Here is a 24,834-nt window from a genome sequence, read left to right on the forward strand (position 1 = left end):
AGCACTAAAGTGCTAAAATATATCCCTCCAACTCATATAACACTAAATGAGAAATAAGAAGCCAGACCAAAACAAATCATTTCGAAGTAAAGCAACATGCTTCCAGATTAGAAAAATAATTTGATTTAATAGCTCAGCAAAGATGAATCCATCATTCAATACTAACTCATCTGACTATATCAGGCATTAGGATTCTCTTAGACTCATTCACTTTTGTCTGAGACAGCTTGCAAGACTGCTGAAACCCCAGTTTCTGCATTTACTATCCTCCCCAGACATTGGTGTCAAAGCGGGACTACATCCCAGAAATGTGAAAACTTTCCTTCGTAGAATATTGGCACATTCCTGGGACCACTGTCCTAAGTAACGACACTGCCAGTTACTTGAAACAAAATCGTGCTCACATTGCAGAAAATATTTTTTTATTGATGAATGTATGCTAACAGAAATAACATGCTGATCAAATAACTCACAAATCTGGCAGAAGATACTGATTTCACACGGCTGCAGTGATCTCTTATGGACTAATTTGAGTACAGGAACCCCAGTTTGTAAACCCATGCTGTATACCTTTGAAGTCTTCAACCTGCATACAGACAGTGCTATCACTGTGTGTGGGTCAATTGTTTGCACCACCTGACAGTAGCCACCTTCAGGTTGACACTAGTGTCTTATCACAATTGGAATTTTCACCAGTGTTTAGCACCAGAACTACCTTCAGAAACCAGGTCAACTCATGTGGGGTCACTGCTTACACAACATTCACTAAACGCCTTTCAGTCGTGAAGGTATTTGTCAGATTCAGGCACCTGCTGGTGTATTGAAATCTCTGACAGAGAATCCTTCTCACATTTCCACAAGAACATCCATTCAATGGATCTCAATTCTTCTGAGGAAACCAGGTTTTCTTATAAATTTAGAAGAATCTCAACTTCAAACTATTTGAGACAGTCCCATTTACCGAAGTAGGTTCATTCAGACAGAATGCTCTCGTCTTTGAATGGGAAACAGGATTAAGGTTCAACATTGACACGATTGGCCGAAATGGCCACCTTCTGTGCTGTAAATTTTATGTGGTGTGATTGTTATTGAGGTCACTCATTGTAGCCGCACGACATTGCTACAGGAATTCTTCAGCGATGTGTCCTCGGCCCAACTATCTTCAGCTACTTCATCAATTAGCTTTTCCTCCATCATAAGGTTGGGGTTGCTCACCGATGTTACCGATGTTCAGGGCCACTCACGACTCCTCCAGTAATAAATTAGCCCATGTCAGCCTACAGCCGGACCTGAACAACAGCAGGTTTGGGCTGACAAGATTCGTGAACAAAAGTGTCAGGTAATGACCATCTCCAACAATAAAAGCAACCACCTCTCCCTAACCTTCAGTGGCACCACCCGTCATTGAGTCTCCCACCACCAGCAACAATCTGGGAGTCACCATTGACCAGAAGTTTAACTGGACCAGATGTACTAATAACAAGGCTACAAGAGCAAGAGCAATGAGTGGCTCAGTTGTGTCAGTCGTGGCTCAGTTGGTAGCACTCTTCTCTAAGTCAGAAGATTCAGGTCCCACTTCAGAGTCTTGGAACACAAAAATCTAGGCAGTACTGTGAGGGAGTGCTGCACTGTCGGAGGTGCCGTCTTTAGGATGAGACGTTAAACTGAAGCCGCGTCTGCTCTCTCAAGTCGACGCAAAAGATGCCAGGGCACTATTTCGAAGAAGAGCAGGGGAGTTATCCCCAGTGTCCTGGCCAATATTTATCCCTCAATCAGCGTTACTAATAAACGGTTTATCTGGTCATTATCACATTGCTGTTTGTGGGAGCTTGCTGTATGGATATTAGCTGTCTTGTTTCCTACATTACAACAGTGACTACACTTTGAAAATACTTATTTGGTTGTGAAGTGCTTTGTAATGTCCCGTGGTCGTGAAAAGCACTATATAAATGTAAGTCTTTCTTTTCTCACCTCCTAACCCCTCAAAACTTCTCCTCATCTTAAATCAGGAGTGTAATGGAATGCTCTTCACTCAGCTGGATGGGTGCAGTTGCAACAATACTTGATAAGGCTACACCTTACAGAACAGAGAAGTCCACTTGATCCTCGCCCCTGCCAGTGGACTTAATAATCATCCACTCCTCCAACGCCACACTGCAGTGTGTACTATCTACAGGATGCACTGCAGCAACGTACCAACTTACTGTGATAGCACCTCAGCCCTGTGGCCTATACCATCAAGAAAAATAAGAACAGCAGTGTCATGAGAACACCATCACCTGTAAGTTCCTCTCCAAGTTGCACATCATTCTGACTTGGTTGATATGCTGCAGCTCCTTCACCATTGCTGGTTCAAAATTTTGGAATTCCCTACGTAGCACCATTTTGGGAATACCATCAGCACAAGCACTGCAGTTCACGGGGAAGGCCCTCCAACACCTTCTCAGGGCAAATGGAGATGGCTAATAAATGCAGCCATACCATTTTCAGCCACACCCTGAGGACAAATTTCAGAAAAAAGTATGTTAAATTTTGCATTGTGGTCACCAACCTATATTTCCATTATTCTGAGAATTTCAGATCAACTAAGAATCAGGTTGACAAATAGACAAGTTTAAAAAAAATAATTGCCCCTTTAATAAAATGACCCATGGTTAAGTGAGCAGACCATCTAGCTGAGATTCGGAACTTACCTTGTGATGAGCTATGGGTAAATGATATGCTACGACTCCATGGTGCAGTATATTAATCTGCTATCAGACTCACTCAGCTTACTAGTTCTATGCCGTTCCATACCATATTATTTGGCCTCGTGTCCTATAACTTAAGCCACGTGTATGGTAGAGTGGTCTTTCTGTCACTGTTGGGGTTGTCCATGAGGGTCCTGACGTTCCAGGTCCCGAACTTCATTTTGAAGATGGAAGATACCTGTGCGTGAGTTCTTTTAACATGGGGTGGCCGTTGGCCATTTCCGTTGCGCGGACCACATTGTCCGCATGCCCGACACGAGACTCCCTAATCAAGCGCTCTACTTGGAACTCTTACATGGCAAACGGCCCCAGATGGGCAGAGGAAACGTTTCAAGGACACCCTCAAAGCCTCCTTGATAAAGTGCAACATTCCCACTGGCACCTGGGAATCCCTGGCCCAGGACCGCCCAAAATGGAGGAAGAGCATCCGGGAGGGCGCTGAGCACCTCGAGTTTTGTCGCCGAGAGCATGCAGAAATCAAGCGCAGACAGCGGAAAGAGCGTGCGGCAAACCAGGCTCCCCACCCACCCCTTCTTTCAACCATTGTCTGCCCCACCTGTGACAGAGACTAATTCCCACACCTGAGAACTCACTTTTAGAGTGGAAGCAAGTCTTCCTCGATTTTGAGGGACTGCCTATGATGATGATGAGTGTGGTCTTTCTTTGTCTTCATTTTTGTATGTTCATATCACCTGAGCAAAAGATTACAAATAAAATGAAAACAGTCAAATTTGCTGAAAAATAAAATGGTGAACTAATATTTCTGATAGAAATCAACTTAATCTGAATTTATATAAATGTTCCTCTCGAAATGAAGGTTTCTAGAAAAGAAATAGTGTTGTATAAATGGACTGTTATCCTCTTAATGTTAACTTCAAGTCCTTAGAAGTGTTGGGCTATAATTGTGCAGTTTGCTTGTAAAACTAAAAGAGTATAAAAAACTAAAAGTATTAAGATATCATTAGTTTTTTTAAAATCTTTCAATTCTGCTTGCTTGCTAAGTAGGTTGGATGTAATATCTCCAAGTTTACAGATGACACTAAGCTGGTGGCAGTGTGAGCTGTGAGGAGGATGCTAAGAGGCAGCAGGGTGACTTGGACAGGTTAGGTGAGTGGCAGATGCGGTATAATGTGGATAACTGAGGTTATCCACTTTGGTGGTAAAAACAGGAGGGCTGATTATTATCTGAATGGTGACAGATTGGTAAAGGGGGAGGTGCAACGAGACCTGGTTGTCATGGTACATCAGTCATTGAAGTTTGGCAGACAGGTACAGCAGGCGGTGAAGAAGGCAAATGGCATGTTGGCCTTCATAGCAAGAGAATTCGAGTATAGGAGCAAGGAGGTCTTACTACAGTTGTACAGGGCCTTGGTAAGGCCACACCGTCAATATTGTGTACAGTTTTGTCCTCCTAATCTGAGGAAGGACATTCTTGCTATTGAGGGAATGCAGCGAAGGTTCACCAGACTGATTCCCGGGATGACAGGATTGACATATAAAGAAAGACTGGATTGACTAGACTTATATTCAATAGAATTTAGAAGAATGAGAGGGGATCTCATAGAAACATATAAAATTCTGACGGGATTGGACAGGTTAGATGCAGAAAGAATGTTCCCGATGTTGGGGAAGTCCAGAACCAGGGGTCACAGTCTAAGGATAAGGGGTAAGCCATTTAGAGATGAGGAGAAACTTCTTCACTCAGAGAGTTGTGCGCATGTTGAATTCTCTACCACAGAAAGTTGTTGGGTTCAGTTTGTTCGATATATTCAAAAGGAAGTTAGATGTGGCCCTCACGGCTAAAGGGATCAAGGGGTATGGAGAGAAAGCAGGAATGGGTTACTGAAGTTGCATGACCAGCCATGATCATATTGAATGGTGGTGCAGGCTCGAAAGGCCGAATAACCTACTCCTGCACCTATTTTCTATGTTTCTACGTTACTAATAAGTAGATATGCGATAGCTGAATATTAATAAACCAAAAGATAGTGAAAACATACTCTGTTCATTATTAGGTTGGTACTTAATTTTATTTATGATTACTAATATTGCTAAATGGTATTTTTCAGTTCATAAAATAAAGTAGGATCATGTTGTAAAGTTCAGTAGTGCGGTAACTTGCTGTCAAAAAGCAGCTTTATTTCGGACATTGTTTTACAATGGGTAATTTCACTCATGTACAACAGAATTAATTTATTAATTGTGACCAGAACTGATGGCAGGGCTCTGGTCGAAAGCCTTCATCCAGTTATAAAATCTAGTTCAATATCTCTGCAGGCAAGAAAGCTCCTGTATTGATTACCAGGGAAATGGTTGAGTCGATGAAAGATGGATCTGTTGTTGTGGATCTGGCTTCTGAAACTGGAGGGAACATTGAAACCACTAAACCCGGGGAGCTTTATATACACAAGGTATGGAAGTGGAAGTGGGTGTTCCTGATGCACAACTGTACACATAAGCCCATTGTACACATTTTATGAAGTTACTATTTACAGTAATTGAAGAATCATACTCTTATAAAAGCTAACCATTGTTACAGGAAACTGACCTTGTGTCGTCATGTTTTTGATTTTTAATTTTTTTAAATACTTTAAACAATGAGATTGCATCTATTCTGCATGGACTTTACTGGATGTAGAACCCCAACGAGACTTGATTTTATGAATGATTGTCTATAATATAATGGTAGCTTTCTATTTTATAAACAACTGAATGCTATATTAAATAAAATTTGAGTTACTGTTACAAATCATAAAATAAATACAGATGCAGTAGGAGGCCATTCAGCCTTTTTTAGATTATCCATTTACAATTAAAATAAATTGCATTTCCCATCATGTCACCTGACTGTATTTTGAATGAAGCTAAGTTTTGCACCTCTTCTCCCCTGCACAGAAAACAACATCAAATGTTGATTATCCTTGTGTGTAGAACTTCCAACCATACCCAGTTTTAGCTTTTGTGCACTTCTTCTAGTGCCTTGGTTTGCACTGAAGTAATGCTTTGGATTTGCTTTATCTTTGGTGTTCAATATCTTGTATGCTTATATACGATCCACTCTGTTGCCACCTTCCAGGGCCAAGGAGTCCGAGCTTCTCCAGTTTTCCCAGCAGTCTGACCTGGGCCGATGTACAGTTTTAGCATGACCTCTTCTGACAAAATACTCAACTGATCTAGCAATATAGTTTGATGTGCTTAGAGCATTGCTGTTCTTCAGTGATTTCTTGTCTTAATTGTGTTCTAGCAAAATTGAATTGTGTCCTGTTTGGTAACACGATGGACTTATGTTGAACGGGATTTCTTTCACTTTTACATTTGATTACAGGCTGTCATAGTGGGAGGTAGTTTCAGTAGAAAGATTTATTTTCTGTCTCCTTTTTAAGGGGGTGACTCACATTGGCTACATGGATCTTCCCAGCCAACTGGCTACTCAGTCTAGCACATTGTACTCCAACAACATCACGAAACTGTTGAAAGCCATCAGCCCCGACCCGGAGAACTTCTATTTGGATTTGAAGGATGAGTTTAATTATGGCACAATGGACCATGTACTTCGAGGAACTGTGGTTATGAAGGTGAGCGCAAAATTCTGACAGAATCCATACAACCCTTACTGCACATTCTCACATCAATTTCAGATTGTAGGCTTGTGCACACCAGTGTTTTCTATAGTCATGAGTCAAAACAGATAGTTTTAGATAGATATCAAGTGTATTGAACCCAAGCCAACATTTTACCATGGAATTTATTATTGCCTTTGTGCTTTCTTTCATCTGAGAAGACACAAAGGTCTGATCTAAGGTTCACTATGTTAATAACATCCATGTTCCTCTCTTTCTCCCCGCCACCAGCAAAAAGGAAAGCTTTTTTTTGGACTGGCCATAAGAAATAGGAGCAGGAGTAGGCCATTTGGCCCCTCGAGCCTGCTCTGCCATTTAATAAGATCATGGCTGATCTGATCATGGACTCAGCGCCACTTCCCTGCCTGCTCCCCATAACCCTTTATTCCATTATCGCTCAAAAATCTGTCTATCTCCACCTTAAATATATTGAATGACCCAGCCTCCACAGCTCTCTGGGGCAGAGAATTCCATACATTTACCACCCTCTGAGAGAAGAAATTCCTCCTCATCTCAGCCCCTTATTCTGAAACAATGCCCCCGAGTTGTGGATTCTCTCATGAGTGGAAATATCCTCTCTGCATCCACCTTGTCGAGCCCCCTCATTATCTTATATGTTTTAATAAGATCACCTCTCATCCTTCTGAACGTGAAGAAACAGTGCAAGTAAAACTCAACTTCAATGGAAATTAAACTCAAGTTTGGCGGCGCGGGGGGGCGGTGTATAACAGAGCGGCTAAACCGCTACCACCTATTTTACGCCCCTGCCAAAGTTGAATTTTACAGTAGTTCACAAAATCCCCGATATACAGATTTTATTTTTCTACTACCAGTTTTCCCCCTCGCCCTCCTCTCACAAGTTGAACTGTTTAATGTAACAGAGTTAACCAATCATCTTCCAGTATCTTGCCCAACTGGCCGTTGGGCAAGAATGAGCCTCGCAAGTGAGCCTCGCAAGTGAGCATCAGCAGACTATTGAACAGTTAATCCTGTCCGGATCTGATATTCACACATGCACACTTCCCTACTACAGGGGAGCGTTCAGAAACAGGAACCCTGGCTGCCATGCACCCCCCTCTCCCCCTCCTCATCCACCCCTCCCACGACTTTCGAACCCAAGGCACTGAGGTGAATTGTAGGGCCTCTACTGCCACGCAAGCTGAGATCAGCAAATTCAACAAATTGAACGTGGGCTTGACTTGCTTTGCATGGATCAGCTGTGCATTGGATAAACTGGTTGTGCACCAAGTAACTTGGGTTTACAACCACATTTGTATGTACTTATTTTAATCCTTCTAATCCTCTTGCATGAACAGAATGGGAAACTGATCTTCCCAGCACCTACACCACAGAATATTCCAGTAAGTGCTCCGGTGCAACCAAAGAAGGTGTCTGAGCTCGAGGCTGAGAAGAAAGAAGTAATTTCTCCATTTAGGAAGACTATGAACACATCTGTTGTTTGCACAGGAGGTGAGTGTAGATCAGTATGGTGCATGCAACTCTTGTTAACTCTTGCACAGATCCATTCAACCTCAGTATTAACCAGCTCTTTACACGAAGCATTGACAGTCTCCATCCAACTCTTACTTAAACGTTCCTCAAATACCTTTTGAATTGATTTTAATTCAATTCACATGGAATTAGGAATGGTATAGATTTTTGTTTAACATAATTTTTATTGTCCTATTTGGTAAAAGAGCATTATATCTTATTATATACGTGGTTTCAGACAAAGATTTGAAAGGCAAAAATGAGGTGCATGTCCCCTTTTGATTTGCTTTTTCCACCATGTGGCTCAATGGCAAAACTTCAGTTTCAGATGCAATGTTGTTCCAATAACTGATAGATTTGTCCTATTCAAAATATGTCAGTTCTAACTCTGGTTTGTGTGTGTACTAATGGGTATTGGTGGCAATGTCACCAGTATTTATCTAAAATATCTCAAAATCTCCTGTCACCATCTTGTCCTAAATCTTAAGATGGTGCATCCTCCTAAAGCAGCATTGTTTTGCATTCCCTTTAGCAACAATCTGCAAGGTCTTTATCTCCATTTTATATTCTCCACCTTTCTTTAAACGGAGTAACTATTTGTACTAAGTCTCCCTTAGACGCATGGGCAGAAGCAAGAGTTAGGACAAATATCACTGCTGCTCTACCCAACCCCCCCCCCCCACCAACGCAATTCCCACTAACCCTTTTCTGCGCAAGCGTCCAACCTCTCCCATCCCCCCCTTCCCCACCTCTGATGCTCTGATCCATCCAGCATTAGGCCCCGAGCCATCCGCAGCACCACAAGCCGCCGAGCCCAGAGTGGGGAGAAAGAGAAGAGGGTCGGCGGGGGGAGAGAGAGACAGAAGTGGGGAGAGAGAGAAAGCATGGGGGTGGGGGCGGAGAGAAAGAGAGAGAGCATGGGGCAGAGAGACAGAGGGGGGGAGAGAGAGAGCACGGGGGGAGGGAGCGGAGTGAGAGAGAGAGAGCTCGGGGCGGGGGGAGAGAGACAGAGGGGGGGGAGAGAGAGCACGGGGGAAGGGGCGGAGAGAGAGAGAGCACGGAGCGGGGGGAGAGAGAGGGGGGGAGAGAGAGAGCACGGGGCGGGGGGAGAGAGAGTACTATGGTGGGGGGGGGTAGAGAGAGCATGGGGGGGTAGAGAGAGCACGGGGGTGGAGTAAAGAGAGCACGGAGGGGGGGAAGAGAGAGCAAGCACGGGGAGGGGGGAGAGAGAGAGCATGGAGAAGGAGAGAGAGAGAGCACGGGGGGGGGGGGAAGAGAGAGCACGGGGCGAGGGGAGAGAACACAGGGCAGGGGGAGAGAGAGCACCGCAGGGGGTGGGGGTAAAGTGTTCATGAGCGGGGGTGTAGAGAGAGCACGGAGGGGATGGGAGAGAGAGAGAATGGGGAGGGAGAGAGAAAACACGGCGGGAGGGGGAGAGAGCACGGTGTGGGGGGGGGAGAGAGCACGGTGTGGGGGGGGGGGTGGCGGAGAGAGAGAGCATGGGGGGGGGAGGAGAGAGCACGGAGGGGGAGAGAGAAAGAGCACGGGGGGAGGAGGGGCGGAGAGAGCAGGGTGGGGGAGGTGGGGAGAGGGAGAGTACGGAGGGGGAGAGAGAGAGAGCACGGGGCAGGGAGAGAGAGAGCACGGGGCAGGGAGAGAGAGAGAGCACGGGGCAGGGAGAGAGAGAGAGCACGGGGCAGGGAGAGAGAGAGCATGGGGGGGAAGGAGAGAGAGCATGGGGGGCGGTGAGAGAGAGAACACGGGGGGGCGGAGAGCGAGCAAGGTGGGGGAGGTGGGGAGAGGGAGAGTACGAGCGTGGGCAAGGCGAGAGAGAGCATTGGGCAGGGGGGTAGAGGGAGTATGTGGGGGGCTAGAGAGAGCAGGGGGGGGAAAGAGAGCACGGTGGGGGACGGTGGTGGAGAGAGAGAGAGCAGGTGAGGGAGGTGGGGAGAGAGAGAGAGAGAGCACCGAGTGGGAAGGGGAGAGAGAGAGTATGGTGGGGGTGGGGAGGGGGAAATCTCAGAGAAGAGGGACCACATTCTTCCAACCCCCCCTAGTGTGTGCAAGCTCGGTGCGTGTTACAAGGGACATCGTTGGGGTGGATGAAATCCAGAAGTCATGACACTCACTATTCATTTCATACCCAATAAACCTGTTAACAATCCACACACAATGCCCCATCTATGGTGGGGGGGGAATACTTGGGCTTGGGTAAGGGTCTTCGGCTGTGGGAGGATGCACATGTGCTGGGGTAAGGGACTTCGGCTGGAACTTGATGGCTGTTGGGGAGATCTATCCTCTGTGGCTTCTGAAGTCACAATAGATCGAATTACAAATTGGAAAGTCAATCAGAACTTGGGCTGGGCAGTTCCAGTTACACATTCCAGAGGAACATCAGGGTGTGGCTTATCCTCCAAGGGGACCAATTAGCAATAGATCATGTGATAATGGAGAGTCAATTAGAGAAACGGCTGCCTTTCAGTTAGTACAAATAAACGCATCCTTCTTTAAACCCCTGCCCCGCCCCACAGGCCTGTGCCCATACAGCTAGTAATCTCTTTTGCCCTGGGAAGAACTTGGCCTCTCGATGTCACCTTCTGGGTTAAAACATCCAACTTTGTATGCTATTAGAGTAGTGATCAACACTGGGTGGATTTTTTTGAATTGTTTTTTGAGATATCCGTGTGTTGCCCATGCCCAGGTGGAGGTGTGATGGTGATTGTCTTTACAACTGACTGACTTGTGGGGCCACTTCAGAGTGACATTGAGTCAACCATGTAGAGTGAGATTGGAGGCACATGGGCCAGACCAGTTACGAGTGGCAGGTTCTCTTCCCTGAAGGATATCGCTGAACCAGTTAGGGTTTTTCCAACCATCTGGCAGCTTTTGTGGTCACATTTCTGGTATCCATACACAAGTTAACAGATTTGCGACTTGCCTTGATGGGATTTGAAGTAGTTACGTTATTGAACTAGTAATCCAGAGGCCTGGACTAATAATCCAAAGAATGCGAGTTCAAATCCCACTATGACAGTTTGATCATTTGAATTCAGTTTTAAAAGTCTGGGGAAATAAAAAGCTGGTATCGGCAAAAGTGCCCATGGAGTTGTCAGATTGTCATAAAAGCCCAACTGGTTCACTGATGCCCTTTAGGGAGGGAAACCTGCTGTCTTTACCCAGTCCTTACTGGGTCTTTACCCAGTCTGGCCTATATGTGATTCTAGTCCTACATCAATGTGGTTGATTATTAAGTTCCTTCTGAAGTGGACTAGCAAAGTCATTGAATTGTGTGAAACCAGTTGCAGTGGTTCAAGAAGAAGACCCACCATCACCTGCTCAGGACAGTTCGGGATGGGCAATTGCCAGCGACACACATCCTAAGAATTAATGAATTTAAAAAAAGTGACCAGTACATTGGTAGCCCCATGCTATGACCACTACACTGCCATGCCAATAATATTCTAAGTGCACAAATACATTATAAAGCATTGATTTAATACAGTATTTTTGGTTTATGTGTTCCTGGCAATACATTTCTGACCTTCTGTCTGTCTTGCTAATTATCATCTTACACTCTGAAACATGGTCAAACACTGGTCTTTAATTATTTGCCGACAAAATTCACTGCATTCCAAAAGGACGAGGTTAAAAAGGGACATAAACTAACTGATTGGGCAAAATTATGGCAGATGGATTTTGATGTGGATAATTCTGATGTCATCTATTTGGACCCGAGAAAGACAAATTGTAATATTCGCTTAATGGTGAGAGATGAAGGGTTAGAATTTCGGGTTTTAGTGATTTCGCCCATTTTTGGGTGATAATCGCAGTGAAATTTTTTTTTAGCGCTGGGGTACCATTAGCCAGAGCTCTCAACATTTGCCAAATGGTGAATAGCGATAGCGATAAATCCAGCGTTGCACAACTGAATTTGTTCAGCGGAGCTGAAATTTGTGAACAAAGAAAAAAATCGGACCTTCTGTGCATGCGCGAATGTTTTTTGGAAATTTTTTTTGCCCTTTTTTTCTTCCCACGCGCTTCTGGTCAGCTGTCAGGGAGCGCCTGCGCATGCGCAGTAAACACCCAGGGCTGAATCATCCATTTTTAGATTGCATTCACAATGGAAGGAGATAGCAGCAGACAGCGAGCCAGAAAGTTTAGCAAGGAGGCCAACGAGGCCCTTGTCACTGTAGGGGAATTAAACAGGAGGGGTGCAGGTAAACCCCTCCCAGCGGTTTTTCTTCGCATTTGGACTAGCATCGCTGAGGAGGTGTCTTGTATCGATGACATCTGAAGGATCCACACTCAGTGCTGCAAGAGGTTCAATGACCATTGCAGGGTCCTTAGAGTAAGTAATATTTTTATTGATGCACTCCTTCACTACTTAAATTATAAATCTGACACACTATTTGTTCTCATGTTGTTGGTATAGGCAGGCTTAGTGTTGCACCTTATTTGCCATGAATGATCTTTACACATTATTAAGATTGCTTTCTGAGATGTTGAAAGATGTTTCTGCACTTCGATGTCTTCCTCATGACCCACGTGCAACTTCCAGGGCCATTAAACAGAGGGCTGTATTAAATGCACACAATATGGTATAATGGCTATCTGTGTGTGCCACAAGAGCAGATGGGCCCTCTGGTAACTATTCCCATTGTCATCTTTGCAGCGAAAGTTGTCCCACAACCGCCGGGAGCAGTGGCAGACAGGTGGCAGTCCACCCCGAAGCATGTCTCTGACAGACCTGGGGGAGAGAGTGGCAGGTCATATCGGTGACTCAGGGAGGGCAGCTGCCTGTGGAGGTACTGATCCCCCGTTCGAAAGTGAGGGTATGTCCTGCAAAATCCTCGGGCTGGGTTGGGGCAATCTGATGTAGTGTCTCTGGACTAGGGCTGTAGCAATGTGATGCAGTGTCTCTGGACTACATATAATGGAGTAGCGGTGGTCCTTCAAATGCGCCTGTGCTATGTGACCTTACTCATGTCACCCTGCCCCCTCCCCTGCTGCTAACCACATGTCTGTTGTTTTCTATTTTCAGATGTCGCATGCGCCACATCCTCCAATGGAAGCCTCTACCTCAGGCCATCAGGAGGAGGGGAACGAGGGCGAGGAACTTCAAGCAGAGGAACAGACCAAGCAGCCTATTCCGGTGGGGGGGGGGGGGCGGGGGGCTGGTGCACTCGACACCTCTTTTTTCTCTGTACAGCACCTCGTCTGAGGAATATCCTCGGGCTTTGAACCATCCAAGACCCCGAGTACAAGTGGAGTGCAGCAACGCTCTACCGGGGTTGAATCCCGTATGCCTTCTCTCCAGAGGTTGAGTCGGCAAAGCTGTTCTGCTGACAGACAGGCAGATGCACACCTGGACATGGTGGGACTGTCCAGGGAGAGCATCTAGCTCAGCCGACAGCTCCTAGAGATATTGGATAAGGTTCTCGCAAGCATTGCGGCACTATCCGCGAACGTGACAGAGGTCGGGTCACAGATTGTCCGTGCGAGCCATGAAACCTGCGAGGCTGTCGATGCCCAGGCGCAATTGATGGCCTCCATCTTTGACACTATTGTCCCCAGTCCGGTGAGTGGTGAGGCTGAGCAAGAGGCTCGCCACTCAGAAGCCGGGCCTTCCAAACCCCGAACTTCTCCAGTGGATCCACACATGGTGTCTCCATTGCCTCTCACTCTAATACAGCAGAACTCTGGCCGCCGTGGTGCACGATGTCTTGGTGCCATCTTGGCTAGGGTCATGGTGTGAGGGAGGGTGTTTAGGGTAAGGGGGGAGGAGGGGTCGGAGGTAAAAGATGTTCGGTGCAGGGGTTGTTGTTTTGTTGTTGTTGCTATTTTATAAAAATTTTAAAAGTTTCCCAATTCTGTTAAGTTATAAAAGTTCACAATAATGTTTAATACATTTTATTCCCATTTCCAAATGATGTTTACAATGTTTAATAAATGTTATTCAAGTTACAATGTTTAATAAAATGTTTTGTTCACCTGAACCATTCCTGTGTAGTGTCTCATTTGCAGAATAAGAGGGGGAATAGTCAACATGGTGGGATAGTGTGGGCAGGCAACGGTGAAACGTGCCGTTCACTGTTCAAGCAAAGCATTGCATTATGAGCTACTGACGATAGGCTTTTGCAGTGGCGAAAGCTCCAGGAGGTCTCCCCTGTGGCCGGGGGGGGGGGGGGTGTGGGACGGTGGTGGCATGGGTTCCTCGCCAGGCTCCTCCTCCTCCCCTCTCTCCTGAGGTGGTCCTGCAGTACCTGGTGACAAATCCTGCCCCCTCATGATGGCTAAGTTGTGTAGCATGCAGCACACCACAATGAACTCAGTGACCTGCTGAGGGGAGTATTGCAGGCAGCCTCCAGAGTGGTCCAGACAGCGTAAGCACTTCTTGAGCACTCCAATTGTATGTTCGACGATGTTGCATGTGGCTATATGGCTTGCATTATAGCGATGCTTGGCTTCTGTCTGAGGGTTCCGGAGGGGCGTCATGAGCCAGGAGGCGAGGTCGTAACCTTTGTCCCCCAGCATCCGGCTCTGGTCTTGTGGTTGACACTCGAACAAGCATGAGACACTGCTCTCACGCAAGATGAAAGCATCCTGGATGGTCCCTGGATATGGGGCATTTACTACCATGATGCGCTGAGTATGGTCGCAGATGATCTGTAAGTTCATAGAGTTTCAGTAAACCACTGGATTCTGTAAATGTGCTCGCAGGGCGATGTGCATACAGTCAATGGCACCCTGAGCCTTGGGGAAGCCAGCAATTCATCCAAAACCTACAGCTCTCTCAATCTGGGCCTCCTTGGTCATTGGGAAGTTTATGAAGTCCATCCTGCATGCGTATAGTGCAGTAGTCACCTGGCGAATGCAGCATTGTGTAGCGTACTGCGAGATGGAGCATATGTCCCCTGCTGATGCCTGAAAGGAGCCGGAGGCATAGAAGGCAAGTGCTGCAGTCACCTTCACCTCGACGGACAGTACAGTCCTGTTGCCGCTGGTAGGCTGTAGGTCTGCCTTTATGAGCTGGCATATCTCTGTCAACACTTCTTTTTGGAAGCGCAGCCTTCTAACACACTGTGCCTCAGAGAGCTGGAGGTATGAACGCTGTTCCCTGTAAACTCGTGGGGGATAAGGCCTCCTCCCCATACATCTGCGACCTCTTCGATTATGCTCAAAATGCTCATCAATAAGCCTTCTTTCAGCTCGACTCTGCATAGAAAAAGCAACCAGGAATAATGGCAGACATAGTATAGCCCCCATTTTTAAAAATGTCCTTAAATATACTTTAAAATGAACAATAAACTCACATAAAGCACACTGTGTAAAACGTAGCCTTCCTTCTCCAAATCCTTTTATGCACTGAACTTCTGCTCCGTTTTCAAGATGGCACCATTAGCGCCGGGTCCGACCTGGGTTCGACTGATTTTCTTCGGGCGGGTTTCCGGGCGGATGGTAGAATGGACGATTTCGCCGAATTTTCCGTCTGGGGCGATAGTGCAGCGTTGCATGCCGATTGACATCATCCAAACGGCGAAAACATCGAGCGGGCGCCGCCACAAAATCACCGCCTAAATTACCTCCTGGGCGCAAAATGTTGTGCGTCTCGTTTAGCGGGAAAAAAATTTATTTTTGCGCTTTGCCCAGGCGGAAAACCGGTCGCAAACCTGTCGAAAATTTAGCCCCAAGCGCTGTGGAGGAGCAAAGGGATTTAGGTGTCTGTACACAGATCACTAAAAACTAATGCACAGGTACAAAAACTAATCAAAAAAACTAATGGAATGTTGGCTTTTATCTCGAGGGGGTTGGAATTCAAAAATGAAGAAGTGATGCTTCAGTTGTACACAGCCTTGGTCAGACCCCATCGAGAATAGTGTGTTCAGTTTTGTGCATCGCACCTCAGGAAGGGGTACAATGCAGATTGACCAGAATGATACCAGATCTTGAAGGGTTAAATTATGAGGACAGGTTACATAAAGAACTGTAATCTACAGTGCTACGGACCTAGTGCTGGAAGGTGGGATTAGGCTGGGTAGCTCTTTTTCGACTGACACGGACATGATGGGCCGAATGGTCTCCTTCTGTGTTGTAATTTTTGTATGATTCTATAAAGTTGTTTTTTATTCCCTTGAGTTTGTAAGATTGAAGGATATTCTTATCGAAGTGTTTGAAATGGTAATAGGATTTGACAGGGTAGGTACAGAGAAACTGTTTCCTGTGATGGGGAATCCAGACCAACGGGGCATTATGATAAATAATGTTAGGCGATTTAGGAGTGATATCAGGAAGCACATTTTTACCCAAAGGGTAGTGGATGTGTGGAATTCTCTCCCCTAAAAGACTGAATTCTGGATCAATTGACATTTTCAAGGTTGAGATTAATAGATTTTTGTTGGGCAAGGGTATTAATGGTTACGGAACCAAGGCAGGTAATGGAGTTGAGGTACAGATCAGCCATGATCTAATGGAATAGTGGAACAGGCTCGAACTGCTGAATGGCCTCCTCCTGTTTCTATCTTCACAATTTGTTGTGTGCCTTGAGGCCTTTTGATACAGTAAATTTAAATTTATTCCCAAATCTTTTTGACGATGCTCACGGATATCAAGGTAGAATGGTCAATTGTATAATCAAATAGTTTCTTCCCCTCTATAGTCAATTAATTCTCCCCCTAGTTTTTTATTCAAGCTATATGCATTTAAACCATTGCTGACCAATTGTTAGCCTGTCTGCTCGTCCTCTCCAGATACCTCTGTGTACAGGTATATACTTCTGCTATACATTATGCATTTCTATGCTTCATTTTTGTATTAGCAACTTTAGAACTACTGCTTTTAACTCCATAGTCTCCACCATTTATGGCCATTGTTAGTGTAGAACTGCAAGACTCTATTCTGTGGCACTCTTTTGGTGACGATCACCTCCTGCCTCCATCCACCACGCTAGCTTCAAATCCCATTCATGGCTGCCCTCTTTTTTTTTTTAATTGTCTTTGTAGTTCTCTTTTTGTTTCACTGCTTCTCACCTAATTTTATGAGCTATCCACTTTGCTACCAGTATTCTGTAAGATGATATTATTAATGAATAGACTGAACTCTTAAGATGTTTTGAATCAGCTGAAAGATAATTAAAATTACCACTTGTCTTGGCTACAGGAATTTTACGGAAAAGGCGGGGGAGGGTTGATAGGGGAGTTTGGATTTTCTTTTTGGTGTCAGTCCAAGTGGACTACTTAATAAAGATCCTTAGCTGGACAGTACAGGGCCGAAATTGCCCCCCTCCATAAGCTCCATTCCCGCCCGACCGGGGGCGGACGGATGGACCAAAATTGCCCTTGGGCCGGAAGCGGCAGGAACAGGTTACGACCCTTTACCAAACAGCGGCGACCCGCTTTCCAACCCCCCGCTGGAAATTGCCCTGCGGGATATTGCCCTGTGTGGAATTGCCCTGCGAGAGCGCTGCTGCCAGTCGGTACCACTGACAGCTTTCCCCAGCTGCCCTTAAAGGGGGGGTTGTGCTGCCGGCGACTCCTATTTTACTTTTTATTGTCGGCCGACTGCCAGGTCGGGCCGACAGTTATGCCCACGGGTTCAGCCGGACCGCCAACAGGCAGCCTGGCACCCTTTCTTGGATGCTAGGCCGCTGGCCCGATCGAAACCCTTCCTGGTGGCCCAGTGGCCCTAACTAAAAACTTTGCAGAGTTCACAGTGGCTCTCTCCTTTGATTGAAGGGGAGGGACGGTTGGCTGATGTCTGGTCGCGGTGGCCGCCCCACTGCAAGGGCACTTCCGCTCTGCAGCCACCTCGACATCCGTCCCGACTGAACAAAAATTCCAAATCCTGAATTTCTCCAGGTTCTCCGCCCCATGGATTTAGGAAGAGAAAAACTTTAAAAAAAAAGGGTAGGTGCGCCTCATTTGTGGCGGGGCTCAATTTTAGCCCCTTAGTCTTATAACTTTGGGTTTTTAAGGTCTAAATGAGTGACTTCCAAATAAAAATGTAATTGTTTCAGACTCCTATGAAACCAGAAATCAGGAAATGGTTAGACTAGCATAGATTATCTTGCACCAGGTTTTTCTACAGTTCTTGAAATTCACCAAAGATACTGCTCAAGCCTGGCTGTAAATTTATGCAAAGAAAACCATGCAAGTGTTGTGCCTAAGGCTCAAAGCCCTAGGAAACATGAGACAACCAATTTATTATAACCAACTTCTTTCTTTAGTTTTAGTTTATATAGCCCGAAATTCGGTTGCTAACACCTGATGATAACTAGGAGTTAACTGGGAGTTAGGCGGTTGGGAGTGGCGCTGGGTGCTGTTTACGCCTGACGCTAAATTCGGTGGTCATTTTTTAAGGGCGTAAAAACATTACGTTCTGCTGGCTGCCGCCATGAAATCATGACGTCAGTAAACGTGCAACAACTCCTTGGCGCCCTTCTCGCCACATTCACTTTTGCCGCCTCATTTAACGGCTGGTGTCGACGATGCCTGAAAAAGTTGGACTGCACAAGGCGGAGAAACGGATTTTGGGGCGTTATTTAAAGGGAGTTGCTGCCAGGGCTCAGAGGTCGCGGTCAATGCTCTTTTTGATGCTCACACCGAGAGCAGGGTGTTTGTGTCGTAGTGCTGTTGACTCGTCAGATTGAGTATTAGTATCTTGGGCAAATTGGGTGGGAAATCCCGCCCTTGTCGGGTCCGTACGAAGTGCGCACGGACCCAGCAAGGCCTTACAAAAGCCAGTTCTCGGGGCGTACTGCTCATGCGCCGAAAACCGGCTTTTCCGATCTGCCAAGATTTCTCTTGACAGATCTTCCGCATTCCTGCAGCAAGGACATTCGTGCGGGTGAGATTGGGCATGAGTTGGGCAAATAGCCCAGCGAATGTACTTGAAACTTTCACGCCTGGTAATGCAGGTGCGTAGCCTACTTTTACCAGCGTAAGAGTTTTAAAACCTATAAAAATTAAATTTAAAAACACATTTTTATGTTAAAAACCCTGTCCATTAAGGTAAGTTATTTTAAACCCTATTAAAGCACATTTAAAAAAAACTTTTTTTTCTAAAACATTTAATTAACTTTAATTTCAATTAATTTTAAATATGTGAGGTGTTTTTAAAAATTTATTATGTTGTGTTTGGGTGTTTTAGGGGGTTATTCTCATTGATTGTAATAGTAACTTGTAAAATCGGAGTTCCCATTACTATCAATAAGAATACTGTACCGTGATTGGTTGTTCAGGTCCATGTGATTCCAACTTCTCCATCCATGTCTCGAAGACAGGGGCATGCTGCGATGCGCGGTAAAAGAAGGCCTCCGACCGGAATCGAAGGTGTCTCCGGGACTACCGGGTACTTTGGAAAAAAACTTTGGGTCGGAGCCGTTCGTCCGAAGGAAGCCTTCGACCAGAATTTCAGGGCCATTGTTGAGTTCGATATCGGAAGAGTGTGAAAGTTGCATTTCGCTGTGACCTCTGCAAAGTTATGGGGGCAGTGATCGTACACCACGTTGTCCTGCAGTGATGACTTAAAAGGCGCCGGCTGCAGAGACAACTTAGGGCAAATGTGGATCTTCCCCAGAGGAGACACCTCAGACAGTGGGGCAGAAGGCCGAACAGACGCAGGCTTTACCGTGCGCATTACTCTTATCTTGAGATGTCCGAGGAGCAGTGCTTAAGAAGGCTGAGGCTCCGCAAAGAGGTGGTGACGGAGCTTTGCGACCTTCGGTAGACATACCTGGCAGCTGACATCAGCACCAGGACCTCGCTGTCGGTGGTAGTGAAAGTGACAGCAACACTCAACTTCCATGCTACTGGCTCCTTCCAGTCTCTCACAGTTTGCAGTACATTGCTGCATTCACCAGGTTACAGATGCTCTCTACTGCAAACGAGTGGATTAGATCAAGTTCAGCATGTCCAGGGAAGACGTGGCTGAGCTTTGCCATGACTTCACCAGGATAGCGGGCTTCCCCATGGTTCAGGAGGCTATCCATTGTACGCATGTGGCATTGCGGGACCCACCTCACCTGGCCACTCTCTTCACCTGGCCATCTACTGAAGACATCATGCCCCACCCTCCAAGCCTCCGTGCATACAAATGGCAACACAAGATTATGACAAATGAAACAAATTTGAATTGACAGAAAACACCATAGTGTGCTGTAAAGAAGCACTAAAGGATGCCATCATCCACAGCAAACAATAATTGAAACCAGTCCCCTTGAAACATTATCACCCACATGCACGTGCAACTATTCACATTACTTCATCACGGAACAAGGACAGCATCTCTAGCCAGCATTACACAATTCTTTATTGGCTCATCCAACTGCAACTATTTACATTAGTTCACATTTGAACAAGGTCACCATTTCTGGCACACACATATTTACTGGCTCTTTCTCAGTGCTTTCCCATCCCTTCCCTTCTCCCCCCCCCTCCCAGGCTTACCGCTCCTCCTCAATGGGGTCTCAGTGCTTGCAGCAAGGCGGGTAGAAGGTCACTGTGTTGGTGCCGCTGCCACAGCTGATGGCCGAGTACATTCTGCACCACATTGGTCCCTGGAAGGTCCGGCTGCAGACTGCATCACCTCAGCATGGGTCAGCACTCTGTGGTGGATGGGTTGCAGAGAACGGCAGAGGCAAGGGTGGAATGATGTCATCCTGAGAGAGGACATCACGTTCCAACAGGCCCGACACACTGCTACTCCCCCGGGGCAGAGCCTCAGCATCTGGAGCTTTCTGGCTGAGCACAGATGGCTGCCATGCTTCGCCAACGTTAGATCCCCGTGCAACTGATGGGGCCCCAGACACAATGGCAGCGGTCAGTGCCTGCGTGGATTTAAGTTGTCTCTGCATCAGGGCAAACTGCGACTGCAGCACACCACAGAACTGATTGATGCCACCACGCACAGATGACATAACATTCTGCAGGCCGACCATAGCATCGGCCTGGTGCTCAATGGCTACAGCCACGTCAGCCATAGCTCGTGCCACCATGTCTGGGACCCCATGGTCACTTGAAGCATTCAACATCCATTGGTATCTATCAAGGATGGGCTCAATGGGCTGCTGAGACACGAATACAATTGTTGAGGCGGCCTCACCACACTCAAAGCAAGTGCATCGACACTCTCGGGCACCCTTGACAAAACACTCTGCAGATCGCTGTGCATTTGCAATGACTGGCGAGATCCTCGAAGTCGGCCTGATCATCAGAGTGCTATTGAGCATCACTCAGGCGCGCACTCACCCTCTGGGGAGCTGGCCCCCTAATCTCCCCTCCCCTGTGGTATTGCTGCAGGCCACTGGGTCCTGGAGCTTCACCCACCCTCATCTCCCCGACCACGCCTTCCTACAAAAATCTGCTGGCCCCGCTCTGTGAGGACGCTGGATCCTTGGTCACGTCCACGTCCTCCGTCTCCTCGTCTTCTGCACCGTCACCGCAGTGGAAGGCTGACGTTCAGGCCCCTGGCTGTCTGAGTCATCATCTGAAAGCACAAAGCCAGAGAAGAATGGTTCCCTGCAGGGGATGGTGCCAGGAGCACCAACCGCATTCGAGAATGGCAGCCTCATGGAAAGAGCTGAAGGATTATAGTATGCGGCCTAAGTGTCCTGCCAGATGCTGCAAAGGAACTCCACATACTGTCACTGTTCCTAGTGGGGTCGGCCTCACCCACCGCCATGGCACCAACTTGAACACCTATCAGGGCTGAGCGCGTTCTTCGAACAGACTCAGGACCTGCAGGTCAGGTCCCCTCCTCCGGTCCGCATCTGCTCCCTGCAGTTGTGGGGGAGCTTGTCCTGTGAGATGAAAGAGAATGTCTGAGTTAGAGCTCTTCTGTCAGTGTGTCCCAAGTGCCTTACATAGTTTAGTAGATCTAACTGTCTGAGAGTCTTCACAGTTCGATGTAACTTCCACTCACTGTGTGGACTGGCCGTGGCAATGCTTGAATTAGGGGGCCAGGACCTAACAGTAACGGGGAGGCTACCGTCTTCGAGACGCATATGAAGACTGAGGAGTTAACAACATCCGGGGTGGGTTTGCAGCACCGAGTAGTAAGCTTAGCAGTACATGCAGGCCCTTGCAGTGGGTGAGGCTTCAAATGGGAACCTTCCATCTCGCCTCACCCACGTAGAGCATGGATTCCCAAACACTACATTGAGCAGAGAGTGCACATTGAGCTCAGAGCTTAGCATCTTGACGGTTCAAATATAAGATACTCACCCTCACCAGCCCCATCATCTCGTTCCACTTTTGTAGGCATTCAGTGGCTGTCCTGACCACCGTGTCAATTGCAGAAACGTGTTGTGAGATTTCCCTCCATAGGCCTCTCTGGATGGTAGCCGCCGTCTCTCATGGGCAACAAGGAGTGCATCCAGGGCGGCGTCCGAGAACCGATGGGGACGCTGACGAGCTGCTGCTGGGTCTGCCATGCTCAGCTTCTGAGTGAATGCGTCCCCCCAGATCGGGGGGGACACAATTTAATGATTTAATTTTTAATTTTCTCCCAAAAAGAGTTCTGAGTGAATGTGTAGGAAACAAATATACCCATGAGGCATTGAGGCACCCAATCAACGCCTCAATGAAATCCAGGTGGTGCCACTATGTTTGGCACAGCTCCAAATGCTGCTTAACTCCCGGATGTTGAGCCCACGCTTAACAGCCCACTTAGCGCAGCAAAGTGCCTCTAGGTAAGTGTGCAACGCCATGATTTTATGATGCTATCAACTCTTTAGGCATCAACATTGAATTTCACGTTTGGGAACCACACCTAAAGCAAGGCGTTAAAGATTTCTCTCATGCGGGGCCCACCTCAAAAATGGCGGTACCGAATTTCTACTCCAGCGTCTTTAATAGCATAATTATTTGCAAGTAAAATGTGAATCTGCAGAATTAATACAAATGAAATCTAGAAAAAGAAAATGGAAAGAAAATTATATTAAAATAAATATTTTTTATTTTTCCTGAGATACTTGGGCATGTACATTTAAAGCTGCTAACAATTAGATTTTACTTTCAGCATTCCTAAACAAGTGAATTTTGCAGGCTTTGCTGTATTTTCAAGGATGCAAATCACTAGCAGCACACGGGTTAGTTCAGTATTTTACAGCTCCACTTTGGTGAAACTTGGGCTTTTAAAGCTGTAGCCAGCTATCACGGGATACGCTTCAGAATTGACAGTGTCAGCTGTCTGTAGCTGCCAGTGAAGGACTCGTGAACCTAGTGGGACAGTTTAAGTTGTCCTTTTACAGTTTTTGTGACAAATGCATTGACCTTGTACTAATTGATGCCACAATGATCATGATTCTTTTAATTGGAAATGGATGGTACCTGCTCAGAAGTTAGCAAACTGATCTGTCTCCAGGAGCCCTCAATTTTCCATTGAGGGCTAATCAGAAAGTGAAGACCCTACATCAGCCACATCTATTGAAGGGAAACTTCCTATTCAACACACAATGGGCCGAAAATTGCGGTCGGAGGCTTCCTTTGAACGAACGCCTCTGACCCGAAAAAAATCTACGAAAATACCTGTTGGTCTGGCGAACGTAGGATTCCGGTCTGAAGCCTTCATTCACTGCGCATATGAACGCATCTGCTGGAATCACAAGGGCCTGGACCACCAATCACTATCTTGTATACTCATTGGTAAAAATGGGAACTCCGTTTGTACGAGCTCCCGTTACTATCAATGAGAATAACTCCCTAAAACAAGAAACACAGCATAATAAATTAAAAAAACACCTCACATATTTAAAATTAATTGAAATTAAATGTAATTAAATGTTTTAGAAAAATATATATTTTTTGGAAATGTTTTAATGTGTTTTAATAGGGTTAAAAATAAACTTACCTAATGGACAGGGTTTTTACAGTAAAAATGAATGATTAAATGTAATTTTTCTATGTTTTAAAAGTGTTATGCTGGTAAAAAATAAGTTATGCGCCTGCTTTTACCAGGCGTAAAAGTTTGAAGGACATTCGCTGGGCATGAGTTGGGCAAATAGCCCAAACTCCCCCGCGCAGATGTCATTCTCCCGGGGATGCATAGTATTTCTCGAAAGAAATTTCGACAGATTGGAAAAGCTGGTTCTCGGCACATGTGCATCGTGCCCCGAGAACCAGCTTTTCCGAGGCCTCGCTGGGCACATGTGCACTTCGTATGGACCCAGCGAGGCCACAATTTTCGGCCCAATGTATTATTGATGTCAATTTTTGCTACTAAACCTGTTTTTTAAAAAAGTTTTGAGTTATTTGTTGCATTTTATTTCTTTTTGTGTGTGCATATTGCCACTTCAATTTGCTGTCTTGACTTCTCCACTTTGATATGTAATAAAAAAATCTTTCTGTCATCCAGAAATAGAAAATCTTTTGTTAAAAAAGTCAAGCTTTGTGAACAAATATGTGATCAAAGAGCAAAAAGACATGATATAGCGTGGAATTTGTGGTGGCTGTTTTGTTTAAAGGGCTTCAGTCACTGCCTTTGCCTTTTGAATAGTTTCCCCTCCATTTATTGCTCCTGTGCATCACATTTACCCCACATCCACCCCTAACCCGTTTGTTAGTGCTTTAACGAACCAACTTTAATATTCATGTTTATTCACAGGTCTAATGACTTTGATGGGACTCGGAATCTCTGCCCCTAATGTTGCGTTCACTCACATGGTGACTATTTTTGGTCTGGCTGGAATTGTTGGCTATCATACGGTTTGGGGAGTCACATCAGCCCTTCACTCCCCGCTAATGTCTGTTACTAATGCCATCTCAGGTAGGCACTTCAGTATTTAATGAGAAAACGCAGTCACTTATTTTCTAAAACCTGAGGAGAGTCTCTACTGATTGTTTTAATAATTCACTATGGGATATTTGGATGGAAGTTTAGGGGTTTACAGAATGTGACGACTTATTAAAATATTTGCAGTCCAAGGGGCGGTTTTAGTTTTCCTGTAATGGATGTGCTTGCCAGTTGGTAATTAATCT

General features: G+C 46.0%; 1 protein-coding gene across 2 annotated transcripts in view; it reads left to right on the forward strand.

The window, feature by feature from the left end:
• The window catches only part of LOC139240186 (NAD(P) transhydrogenase, mitochondrial-like), a 286,175-nt gene that overhangs the window by 149,246 nt on the left and 112,095 nt on the right, over positions 1 to 24,834 (forward strand). For both annotated transcript variants that reach the window (XM_070868615.1, XM_070868624.1), the window contains exons 8-11: positions 5,028 to 5,161; positions 6,134 to 6,325; positions 7,687 to 7,840; positions 24,461 to 24,622. In XM_070868615.1, the coding sequence (XP_070724716.1) occupies positions 5,028 to 5,161; positions 6,134 to 6,325; positions 7,687 to 7,840; positions 24,461 to 24,622 (642 nt within the window). The remainder of the gene's footprint in view (positions 1 to 5,027; positions 5,162 to 6,133; positions 6,326 to 7,686; positions 7,841 to 24,460; positions 24,623 to 24,834) is intronic.

This window comes from Pristiophorus japonicus, chromosome 2 (assembly GCF_044704955.1).
Source record: "Pristiophorus japonicus isolate sPriJap1 chromosome 2, sPriJap1.hap1, whole genome shotgun sequence".
In the NCBI taxonomy this organism is placed as follows: Eukaryota; Metazoa; Chordata; class Chondrichthyes; family Pristiophoridae; genus Pristiophorus; species Pristiophorus japonicus.